The 12,177-nt window shown below is 38.5% G+C and overlaps 2 protein-coding genes across 2 annotated transcripts; one reads left to right on the top strand and one right to left on the bottom strand.

Moving 5' to 3' along the window:
- Window positions 1-2,070: 2,070 nt before the first annotated feature.
- On the bottom strand, window positions 2,071-6,552 carry LOC101305472 (carbamoyl-phosphate synthase small chain-like). Its single transcript, XM_004299873.1, has 10 exons — window positions 5,763-6,552; window positions 4,718-4,850; window positions 4,334-4,422; window positions 4,189-4,249; window positions 4,013-4,080; window positions 3,753-3,881; window positions 3,562-3,671; window positions 2,963-3,310; window positions 2,628-2,793; window positions 2,071-2,410 (listed from the first exon to the last, which is right to left on the bottom strand). The coding sequence occupies exons 1-10, from the start codon at window positions 5,890-5,892 to the stop codon at window positions 2,361-2,363; spliced, it is 1,284 nt and encodes a 427-aa protein (XP_004299921.1). The 5' UTR covers window positions 5,893-6,552; the 3' UTR covers window positions 2,071-2,360.
- Window positions 6,553-10,327: 3,775 nt separating this feature from the next.
- LOC101310712 (RING-H2 finger protein ATL22-like) lies at window positions 10,328-11,758 on the top strand. The gene is made up of 2 exons (XM_004301452.1): window positions 10,328-11,042; window positions 11,184-11,758. Exons 1-2 carry the CDS (start codon window positions 10,328-10,330, stop codon window positions 11,756-11,758), a joined length of 1,290 nt encoding a protein of 429 aa, XP_004301500.1.
- The last annotated feature ends 419 nt before the right edge of the window (window positions 11,759-12,177 follow it).

A 12,177-nucleotide genomic window follows, 5' to 3' on the forward strand; every position in this document is an offset into this window, starting at 1 on the left:
CTCTCTATCTTTTTTACTTGTTATTTCATTATTAAACAGCCTAAGGTCATCTGTTGTAGAAGTAGAATGAACAGATTAATACAGTCCATGAACTCGAGTTCTTTCTTCTTCAGTTTCTACCAACTTCTCCCTTAAACCATCTGGAAGGGAAGCCAAAATACTTCATACGTTGAAGATAGACAAGAATAAGGAAAAAGAGAAAAAAACATATACGATGTACAGAGAAAAAAGAAATAATTGCAAGCGGAAAATGCTAGTGTTATAAAGAACTAACAATAAGAAATAAAAAGTTTTGAATGTTTATCTTACCTTACAACACCTCTTACAAGACCCCAGTTGAAACCAACAAGGACTGATTGCTTAAAGCCAATATTGAATCCCTCCTGAGAAGATGCTTCCTTTCCCGCCATAACACCATCACGGTATCCCATCTGCATATTTTCCAAAATTAAAATTAAGGATGGATCAGAAGAATAGAACCACTTGATATGAAAAATAAAGAGAAAAAAAAATGTCTGAACAATAAAACAACCGTATGGAATTGGTCATGTCTCCTCTGCCATTGCTTGTCCATATCAGATGCTACATTCACTTCATCATCAGAACCATACCATGAAGATTCATCTTCATCTGACAACTGAACCTTACCATGATCTGAAACCAACCGTTGAACAAATAACTTAATAGTAAAATCAGCAAAACTACAATAATCAGCTGAATCATAGCATGAACAATAATCAAAGGCAAATGTAGAAGAGCAACAATTTTCACATGCAAAATAAAAACTGTCAATATTTCAAGCATTATTTTTACGTCAAATAAAACTCTCCGAGTCATCTAGAAGCAGACACGATACACAATCTACAGAGCACATATGGATTATATGAACTAAATGGAAAAGGTTACTTCCATATAGAAACAATTTAGATATTTTCCATATATTCAATCTTGCCAAGAGTTCATAGAGTTGAGGGAATAAAGGAAGGTACACAAATTTGTTGTGGTTCTCACAGAAAATCATCTGGTTTCACCCAGATAACACAATGCGTTTACTTATCAAAGCCCCACGGTAGGTACACCCCTAACCATGTAGTGATAATAAGCTTATAGGCTTATAGCTATCAGCAAAATCTAAATCAGTGTTGTAAACTTTGAGAGTAAAGCTCTTGAGCGAAACTGCCCTCCATCTCTAGAAAATAGAAACATAGGAACGCAACCCAAATCAGTGTGTTGCAATAAGGCAATGAACTCAAGTAAATTTTAACTAAAGAAACTGGCAAGTCAGAGATTGGAGAATGAAAACATACCCCAACTTGAAGAACAGTCGCTTGGCTTCTGATGCCTTCTAGTATATCCCAGAGCTTTTGCGCGAGGTCAAGGCAAGTGTGCAGAGTCCGGTCTTGTTTATTTATTTATTTTTGTTTTTTGTTTTTAGATATTAACTGGGTGAGAATTATTTTTTGTTTTAATTTACTCATCATATCCTCCGGTAATATCTTCATAGTCGCTTTATCCATTGCTTATTTACTCGTAAACATTAACTTCTTTTGGAGCCAGTGTGATTGATTTTGATGGCGTGGTGGATTGGGAGGCGTTGTGAGAGATTTTGATGGCATTGTTGTGGCTGGTGCGTGCGCACGAGTTGATGATACAATTGGCCATGGCTGCTGAGGCTTTGGCATGCAGCTTATCTCCTGTTCTATTGGAATCTGATTTGTGGCATATCGTTTTAGACCTGAATGTTACTTCTTCTAATCTTCTTCTTGTTATCCTTGGTTCATAATGGGTGATTCATTATATTTTGATTCTAGATGAGCAGATTGGAGGTGTAAGATGCACTATAGATATATGATTGGAATAATTTTACTTGAGGTAACAATCATTTAGAATACAACTGTTGCAGATAGTGTTGTCCTAGCTCTCTCTGTTCCCTCATGTGTCTTTAACTAATGTACTTAACTACTTATTGGTGGATCTGATCATGGTGCAATTTACTTAGCCTCCAATCCTAGTCTACTTTAAGCTCAAGGCCATGTGGGGGCTTTCTCATCCTGATATAAAATTTGAGGTAAATAGAACTTGGCTCATTGGCTCTCATGGAACTTGCTACTGAGACGTAATTTTTTTTGTTACAAGCTACAGTGTGGCTAACCAACCTAGTCTTCAAAAAGTCTACGCCAATTATAGATATGACAAAGTGATCATCTCAACTATCACACAATACCACTACAAACAAACTGACCCGCATACGTTAATCCTATAGTCAGACACAAGCAGAGGTTGGATATCTGTATTGCCAATTGAATCCTTGCTGCTTTAGGTTTTGCATCCCTCACTTGATTGCTCAGTGCAGATATCACTCATGCAATTACTTTCACTCTCTTCATCAGCTCAATGAACTCTCTAAAAGCTGCATAAAAATTTCATAATTCAAAATCATTTCCGTAAAGTGAGAAAACAGTTGGCAAGAAGCAACTGGGAAGAGATACTCATGCCATGAGCTATATATTCACCTTAGATCCCTAGATTTACTATGAAGAGTTCATCAGTACCCAATTGGTTTAAGAACCCAAAATATTTAAATATGGGTAGTCATGATCAGCATGAACAAGCATAGTTTAAATTACCGTAATCTGAGTCATGAGGTCCGGGGGATGCTTCAGGGTGGTACTGAATAGACATAATGTTTCGTGCAGGATAAGCAATGCCAGCACAGCTTCCATCGTTGAGATTGACATGAGTTACTTCTACACCATCTGGAAGTGATTTGGGGTCAACCGCATAGTTGTGATTCTGCCACAATATGAAAAGTAGAAATGTTAAAAGACGGCATTTCCTTAACTTCGCTAAATAGCTTGCTGACATGTTTTACTTCAGGAGGCAGTTCAATTCTTTAAAATTTCTAATACAATTTAAAAAATTATCACATTCAACAAAACAGAGATTTATAGAAATTACAAACCTGAGCGCTTATCTCAACTTCTCCAGTACGAAGATTACGGACCGGATGATTTCCTCCATGGTGACCAAACTTCATTTTAAAAGTTGTACCACCTAATGCCAAGCCAAGCAACTGATGGCCCATGCAAATTCCAAAAACAGGAACCTTTCCAAGAATCTCCTTGACCGTTTCAACAGCATATGGAACAGCAGATGGGTCTCCAGGGCCATTGCTGAAAAGGACCCCATCTGGTTTCATCTTAAGAGTCTCCGATGCTGGCCATGTTGAAGGCACCACAGTAATTTTGCAGCCATAGGAAGCCAATCGTCTGAGTATGTTGCTCTTGATACCAAAATCATATGCAACAACCTTCAATCCATAATCATTGAAAAATGTTAGTTGAGGCTGCGCTGCCAACCTTTGAGCAATTGGTAAGATTTCTTTGTATTTTGCTTTCTAATTCAGAAAGCATCTAATTCTTGTATCTTTCATCTGTTCACATGTCATCTGTCTTCTCATTCTTGCATAATTTTCCTCTCTATTTTAGTTTAATACCAAAAGAAAAGAAAAGAGAAATACCGAAAAAGACCACATAAAATTAGAACTTCTTGCTGACTTACACGAAAAGCCCCTTCATCTTTTCTATTGAGCTTGAATTCCCACTCAGGATCGGTTTTATCAACCCACTCATGAGGGGCCTTGCATGACACGCCACTTATTAAATCAACCCCTGCAAGGTGCAAAGTCAACATAAGAAAACAGGCACTCTTAACACTCTGCATGATTTTAAATAACTCAATGACATACTTACCAACAATGTCCCATGACCGAGACATCTCCAATAGTTCCTCATCTGTTTTTGTCTCTTCTGTGCTTAAAACACCAATAAGGCTTCCATCTTGCCTTAATCTGCGGGTGATAGCCCGTGTGTCAACATCATCTGTTGCCTAATCAGTCAGCATTAAAGGCCAACACCAGAAGTTAAAAGGGTATAGAACAGCACACCATATTACATGATTATGCAATATATCAGTGCCTTAAAGACTAATGTCATGCCATGATTTAACTTACAAATTCCCATGATATTCCTTTTTGCTAGATAATCACCAAGAGTTTCTGCAGATCTATAATTGGACGTACTGCAAAACAACAAACAGAAACAGTTCATTGAAAGAATTGAGAACAGATCAATCAGTGAAGCTTCCAATGTTAATGTCCCTATAGCAGCATCTAAGAAGAATGCATACCTGATACTTAAACTTCTGATCACTAGACCACCAAGGAAGCACTGCATAGATTCTTCATCATCTGATAGGGAAACTATTGACATCAGGTTTCAACATATTTAACACTGTATTATACTTTAATATTAAGAAAGGAAACCATACTCACCAAAATTTACACCAGTGTTTCCAATTTGAGGGTTTGTCATCAGGACAAATTGGCCAGCATAACTGGGGTCTGTAATAATTTCTTGATACCTGCATAAAAATGTATCACCAACCTGAACTGATAATCCCCAACTAGAGCTAAGGTGACTACTTCAGTTAATGCAAGCACTAAATCTCCTTCATCACTACAAAAGTGGGCTCCTCTTCACTCTCATATGCAGAAAGATATGGGAGTTGTATAAAATTTTCTAGGGGAAAGCAAGCTTTTGCTGTTCTTGTGGCGGATGAGTAATGCACCACTGGAGATGGAAGCCTCCACACCCAACATGATAGTTGATATAATAATAAAAATTAGGAAACATGCAAATTTTATAAGCCAGCTCACCCGGTCAAGGATGTATTGAATACAACTTCACCAACTTGGGTTCCTGAAGCACCAAATGATTTTGCTCTCCAGATTGAACCATCTTCAAGCACGAGTCTAGCATCTGAAGTTTTCCAAGGTCTTTTGGACAGGTCTGTTGCACAAGGAATCTGACTAAATAAAAAACAAAGATGACATATACGTGACCAGCATACTATAATTCCATTGGTCTGCATTGGCTGCGAGGTTTGAAGTGGGATTTCGGGTTACAAAGGGACTCAAACATGATTACTTAAGTAAGTTGTTTGGTAAACTTTAGAAGGTTTTGAAAAGAGGATGTAATTTCCAAATTCTCATCTTCGACCACTTAAATAAGCAGTACTTCCAATCCGAGAATAATGGGATTCTCAGAAAGAAAGCCGCTGCCACTATCATCTCTGGCACTACTATTTTCATCATTATGGACAGTTAGACACTACCCCCACTACCTGACCAACCACCAACACCTCACTGACTTTGTCAGCATTACTCCCATAGCCGTCACTGCTGCTACCACCACTTGTCAAATTTACAGATTTACGCATCCAAACAGGTTAATTAAAAGTTTGATATCTTTCTCTGGTTATGTACTGAAACAAGAAAACCCATAAAATCCCTATGACGTTAATTTTAAGTATTCAGATACACATCATTAAGACCACCAGACACTCCTTCTAAACGCATAGTCGGGGAATCACTCAGAACCAAAAAACCGGGAACGGAACGAAACAAAAAAACAGCCAAGGTACTCTAAGAAATATCCACACTGTAAAAGTATTAAAATTCTGAAACTTTCAACATAGAATGAGACTATAACATAAAGCATTGAGATATTAATGTACAACATATACCATCATTATTGGTTGTTATTCATCTAAAACAAGAATATTGAGCCTAAAAACAAGACCAACATCCAATCAATTTTGATAAATCGACCTCACGGTAAATTCAAATCCATTATTGAATCTTTTCGAGCCCTACAATAAAATAGAGAGAACAATGAAGCAGAGTAGCAAAAGTGGCATACCTGAGACGGCATTAGTGGGAGCGGATGAGCATCTGAGAGTGAAAATCCGAATCTTTGAAGGGTTTTGAGGCTTGGGAACAGAGAAAGCCGAAGGCTTTAGGAGGGCCAAGTTGAAAGCTGCTGTGGCCATTCTCACTCTCTCTGTCTCTCTTTTGATGCTGTGATTGGAGCTGACAGGGATAATCTGTTACTTTTTGTCTCTTTTTCCCTATCAGCCAATCTGAAAATAAAATCCAAAGGAAAGGAATTCGAAAACAACCAATTGAAAACAATTTTTAGGAAAGTGTGTGTGTGGTCTTCAGACATTGGGTTGCTTGTTATTTTGGGTCGTCCTCTTCATCATTCATTCATTCCACCATATAAAGCAAAGCACAAATTGAAATTGTATCTATCAGCAACTCACCCTGATTCAACTGAAATTGAAGAAGGTCGAGCTGGACGGCGAAGCACACGTTGACGCGGCGGTTACAAATAGGGTTCCGGAGGAGTGAGGAGAGAATTTGTCTGGGTTTTGGGGAGAGCTAGAACTCAGAAAGGACAGGTTTTAGGAAAAACCATTTTTTTATATACCCTCTTCAAAAAGATTTGAAACACAATAACATCTATTTACATTATTTTTAAACAAATAACGACAATTTTAATAATTAAAGACAAATTCTTCTTTGTCTATTATGTGCTATTTCCTAGTAGTCTGATAGTTACCTCATTTGCCATTATGCGAGTTAGAATGGATCACTCTCTACTACCCATGATTGGTAAAGAGAATGAAACGACAATAATAATGGATTAGTTGATCGACCAGGTTTGTAGAGTAAATCAAACAGAGGTTAAGGTCACAAGAAAGTTGAAAGTCTTGTATGTGACGATCTCTGAGCTCATGTTGCTTTAGTGGTTGCTGATTTTTAAGTGTTTTTACGAAAAACGTGGATTATATATATATATATATATTAGAAAAATAAGTACAGAATTTTCAAACTTAACATGATACGGTCGGCCCTTATTGACAAGCAAGGATGAAAACTCGCCTCTACAACAATGTTGCAGATTTTGAGCATGTGGTTAGCGAGCGGGCATAGGAGATACTTGATCTAGTTTGACATATTATTTTTTAACCCCCTAACTATCTCGTGATCTTTGATTTGATCGAACTTCAAAGTTGTTAAACTTTTATTGCTTTCTCTTTTATTAATTTTTAAATACAAAAGATATGTCATCTTCAGACGCGTCTCTCATTTTTCTAATTTTTTTTTCCCTCTCCATTCGGACCAAGCCACCGACGCTACTTTTTGTATTTAAAGTGATTCGTGTATCTATCGACTATCCTAATTAGACTGTTGTTCGGTACCATTAGGGAAGAACCTACCCCATCCTTAACTCCTTAAGTGATATTTGACTCCATGATCTATGTTGTGTTAGTTAGAGTCCCATTCAATTAATACACCGATATATCTTTTTCGCTAGTTGCTCAATCAAGTTTAAGGTTTTCTATTCATGGTATCATGAGGAGTAACTTTCTCGTTTTGTGTAATGTTTTTTTATGGGTGAGAAATGAATAATTATTAATCAAAGGAAAAACCCACATTATAAACCCTACAAACGGAAGGCCAAGAAACTACAAACAATAAAGGGGTCTCCAACTCGATTAAACTAGAAAGAGTGAGAGGAGACCAACAACTCGTTAAATTAGGGTCCGGAGGTCCAACAACCGAATACATAAATGCAACAATATCAATCAATCTACCACTTTGAGGTGTTTAACTAACAACTTTAAGGTCATAAGTTCAAACCTCACTAGACATATGTAGGGGTGAATTATTAATAATATATATATATATATATTCAATCTACCCACCCACCGCCCATACTTTCTAGTATTGTTGTTGCCGTCGTCGCTAGTTGTTGTATAGTAGTGAGGAGTATTGATGCCCGAGTAACTGCTGCCAGTCAAATCTCAATACACAAATCATATGAAAACCCATGACTTAGATGAAAAGCTCCCTCAAAAAAACACCATAAAAGCCACCCGCGAAACCCAATACATGAAGTAGCTGTGGCTGATGAAAGAGGACCAAAAACAAGAACAAGAACCAAAAACAATAAACATAACCAAAGAAAATGAGGGGTGATGAACCCACACTTGAGCACCATAATCCAATAGGTAAGTGCCAACTCGCACTTTAAGTGTATAGTCACATATTTTCTCATGAAGAATATCGCTAATAGTCGATGGGTTTTTCTGGTAATGGGTAATCAATAATCTGGAATAAGTTAGGATTGTCTGACAACGGTATAAGGAACCTGAGTCCTCTCGATCTCGACTAAGCTAGTAATATCCACAAAGAGAAAATGCACCACAAGGATGATAAGGGTTCATAAACATGACTTCCAAAATAACTTGAAATCACAATAAAAACAGAAATTAACATAGATATCTCATGAGGGACCAAAACCCAAACCCAGGCCATGAGATTCTGAGGGGCCAATCATGGGCAAGAGAGACCCAAACTGTATGGTCCATACAGGGTGAGACCTGACCCATGAAGCCATGGCCCTTCTAGTCATTTCCTTTGGTTGCACCAGAAATGTCGCTCCACCACTGCCTACGACACGTCGTAGAGATCAGAAACGTCCCCGGGCTCCAACTAGAAGATCTGAACCACCGTGCCAATAACTTCGTCGTGTCGTTGTCGTCCGGCGATTGATGTCAGAATCCGTTTCAAAATCTGAGACTAGATGTAGAGAGGAATCTGCCATCCTAAACTGCCGGTGTGGCATCCTACTAAGCCACCGTGCTCCAGTCGCTCCTATCCATCTTGCGACACATCCTTCAAGATCCGGGTCTGACGCAGAAGACCTGGCCTTGCAGACTTGCCGACGAGACAACCGGTCGAACCACCGATCCGGTCAGCCTTTCGAACCACCAGCACACAGCCACCATGCTTATATTAGAACTCACCCACCAACCCTCATATGGAAACAAATGAAAATCGAAATCCGAATCTGGAGCAGCCATCCAGACCCGCCAGCGAAACTGTCCATCGAACCACCGACAACAGCCTAACCTCCAATCTCCAGTCACCCTGATGTCCTCCAATCTCTCCACCTGTGTAGTCTTTGACCCAGCACAATTCCATGACTGAGAAAAACCAAATCCAGATTTGTACAATACCGTCATCCTAGCCATAGAAATGGAATCTCGGGTGTCTCTAACCGGATAAGAGCTAGAGACACCTGAGGAATTAGTTTACGCACGTGAGGCGCATTCTCTTGGAAAAGAAAAGGGAGCGTTTTTTTGGTCCAGTAAACCAGTCTATTTTGTATATTTTTATTTTTATTTTTTTATCAATAAAATTTTGCTTCAAGAAAAAAAATAGAAATTCAGAGGTAAAATAGCTCAATAGATAACCGGCTAACTTGGTATGATATCACTAGGGCTGACAATTTGGGCCATGTCGAAACCAACCAACCGAGTACCAACCGTACCAACCTAGTTGGTATACTAAATACTTAGTAACCGACTTACTTGGTATGGTATACCGTACCGGTCTTGGTAACATGGTTGATACTTGATATTGAGATTTTCATACCATCGGTATACCGTACCAACCATATGTGTAATTATGCAAAAATACACCTATATCTATGTAGGAAATGAGAATTGAACTTCTAACCTCTTATAAACAACCTATAAAATGTATAATATATGTAAAAGCAATTAAAATATATGTATAATATATAATATATGTATTGTTTTATATTTATAACATACTATAGATATAAATACAATTAAAATATAATTTTTTAAAATTTTAGCAAGAGATATGTTTCAAAACCATGACTGCTCTGATGGAAAATATGTCCACATACCATCAGACCAAAGCTATCATTGCATTATATTTGTGAAAAAATTATATTTATCACTTCATTTTTTGGGGCCACAATCTAAACTTGGTAGAGGCTTATTACCAATCGTACCAACTCAGTCGGTATACCAACTTCGGTGGTTGGTTTTGGCAGTGGATTTTGCCTACCAATCATAAATTGGTTGGTATATGGTATTGGTAAATAAAGTCGGTATACCTACCAATATCAGCCCTAGATATCACGATTGTTTAAAATTGTTATAAATTGGTCAAGAAGTTGTTCTACATTGTTGTACCAATATGTTAATATATATGTAACTTTCATTTGGTTAACCTGATTGGTTTAACAACTCGTCACTTCAACTTCTGAAAAGTAGTAGAAAGTGACTGCAATAATCTAGCTAATATAAATTTTCTAAATAAAGAAAGCATAAATTTCCCAATCGGGATCATCTAAAAATATTAACACAGTTAAGAACCTCTTCGATCTTAATCAATATATTAGTTTTGTATCAGGTAGTTTTATACGTTAATTTGGGATCGATGAAACATAGACAATGAAAGATGATTAGATCATGAACTGTTATGGTTACTATGTCTATGCTTGTTTTGTTTTATCACCCTTTCCATAAAATAGGACGGTCGACGATCATATTACTCCTAGTTATTACTAAATTGCTCATCACCACCTATAGCTCACAAATGCCTACCGTAGAAGTCTTCATCACCTTGCTCTTCTTCTCCTTCTTCGTCTTCCTCCTTCCTAATCAGATATCAGCAAGCACTACTAACTGTCGTAAATCAAAATGTATGAGAAACGAACCACCCGTGCATTTCCCGTTTCGGCTAGGAGACCGCCAAGCCACATATTGTGGTTATGGTCAGGGCTTCAATCTCTCATGCAGCTTGGAACAACGAACCATCCTCAGCCTCTCGTATTCAGGTGACTTCATTGTGCGGGGCATCGACTACGATGACCAGCTCGTGTGGATCGACGACCCCGAAAACTGCTTCCCTAAGCGGCTGCTCGACGGTGACTTTAGTCTTATGGACTCTCCCTTCACGTACTTGTACGGCCTTGAAAACTTTACCTTCCTCAATTGCTCCTCGCAAGCAGAAATTCGGTCTTCACCCATACCTTGCCTCAGTGATCAGTACTATGGTGTCCTTGTTGTTCCTTCCAGCTGGTTCTATGGTGATCCCAATTCAACATCAACGACATCATCACTTTCTCCGGCATCGCTGTCACCTCTTTGCTCTGTGATTTCCACAGCCTTGGTTCCAAGGTCAAGTCCAGCTGACCCGTGGGATATTAACATCGGAGTTCCGCTGGCGTGGGACATGCCTGAATGTCGTTCTTGTCAAGGAAGCAGTTGTGGATTCGAGAATTCCACAAGTTCGCAAATTGTGTGCACTGGTGATCAACCCTCACATTCTTGGTTATTTTTTTTTTTTTTGTCATAATATATTACTAGCTGATATATATTAATTGTTGTCATCATAATATTACTAGCTAATGAAATCGTATTGTAAAGGAATTTGTCTGCATATATTTCAGGTTCAGGTATGTCAAACGCTCTAAGGTATGCAATCGTGATAGGCTGTGCAGTACCAGCGCTAGTGTGCATCATCGGGGTCATAATTTGTGCTTACAAGATGAATGCTTCTAATAATCAAGCTCGCCAACCGGCCGTAACAGAATTATCAACCGTAGTAAGCCAACAACTTCCGAATGCAACCGCCGTCGGCCCTCCTACTGCAGTTAGAATGGGACTGGATGGTGAGACAATTGAATCATATCCCAAGACTCAACTAGGTGAGAGTTTGGAGTTACCCAACCCTAATGACAAAACTTGTTCGATATGTTTGTGTGAGTACCAACATAGAGAAATAATAAGGACTATACCTCAATGCAAGCATTATTTTCATGCTAATTGCATAGACGAGTGGTTCAAAAAGGATGTAACTTGCCCCCTCTGCCGAGATCTGCCCAATTATGAAGCGCTTGCATTGCCTAGACCGCCCTTGCATGATACGAGTGCTCTACCAAGTAACGGATCACTTGATTTGCCTAGACCCGTCTTGCAAAATACTGCTAATTTTCTGTATCTCGATCATATGTATTTGATGTAGCATCAATGTTGATGCGGAAAAATTCAGGTAGAAGATTTCCTCATTAACCACTTTTAAATGGAGCAGGAATGAAAACTTTTTCGATAGTGATGTAAAAATGGGTTGGGAATTCAGTGGTGATGGTACCTGTCTCGATCTAGAATATTGAAAAGGTGTATTATGGGTTTTTCTGATTTATTTTGCTAGGACTCACTTGTCCTTTCAAGATCCTATTCACATTGTATTTATAGTTGTTACTCCTCGGTCACTTAATGTTGTGCGCCTTACTCGCTAGTTAAGCACGAGTGGATCCACGACTCCGTGTTATGGACATCATGGGAAATTCCGTTTCCAATTTTTCTTGTTGACCAGTTCTATTTCATTTCGTCCTTAACTCGTTCCCTCCACGTCTCCATCTCACGCGACTTGATTCAACCAAC

This window comes from Fragaria vesca, linkage group LG5 (genome assembly GCF_000184155.1).
Source record: "Fragaria vesca subsp. vesca linkage group LG5, FraVesHawaii_1.0, whole genome shotgun sequence".
NCBI classification, from domain to species: Eukaryota; Viridiplantae; Streptophyta; class Magnoliopsida; order Rosales; family Rosaceae; genus Fragaria; species Fragaria vesca.

Bases quoted from the DNA above. Each gene is read 5' to 3' on its own strand.
- LOC101305472 (XM_004299873.1), bottom strand. From the start codon at position 5,892: ATGGCCACAGCAGCTTTCAACTTGGCCCTCCTAAAGCCTTCGGCTTTC. The intron at 4,250-4,333 runs GTGAGTATGGTT...TTTCCCTATCAG, and splicing joins AAACACTGGTGTAAATTTTG to ATGATGAAGAATCTATGCAG. The intron at 3,311-3,561 runs GTAAGTCAGCAA...TATGGATTGAAG, and splicing joins AAGATGAAGGGGCTTTTCGT to GTTGTTGCATATGATTTTGG.
- LOC101310712 (XM_004301452.1), top strand. From the start codon at position 10,328: ATGCCTACCGTAGAAGTCTTCATCACCTTGCTCTTCTTCTCCTTCTTC. The intron at 11,043-11,183 runs GTGATCAACCCT...CATATATTTCAG, and splicing joins TTCGCAAATTGTGTGCACTG to GTTCAGGTATGTCAAACGCT.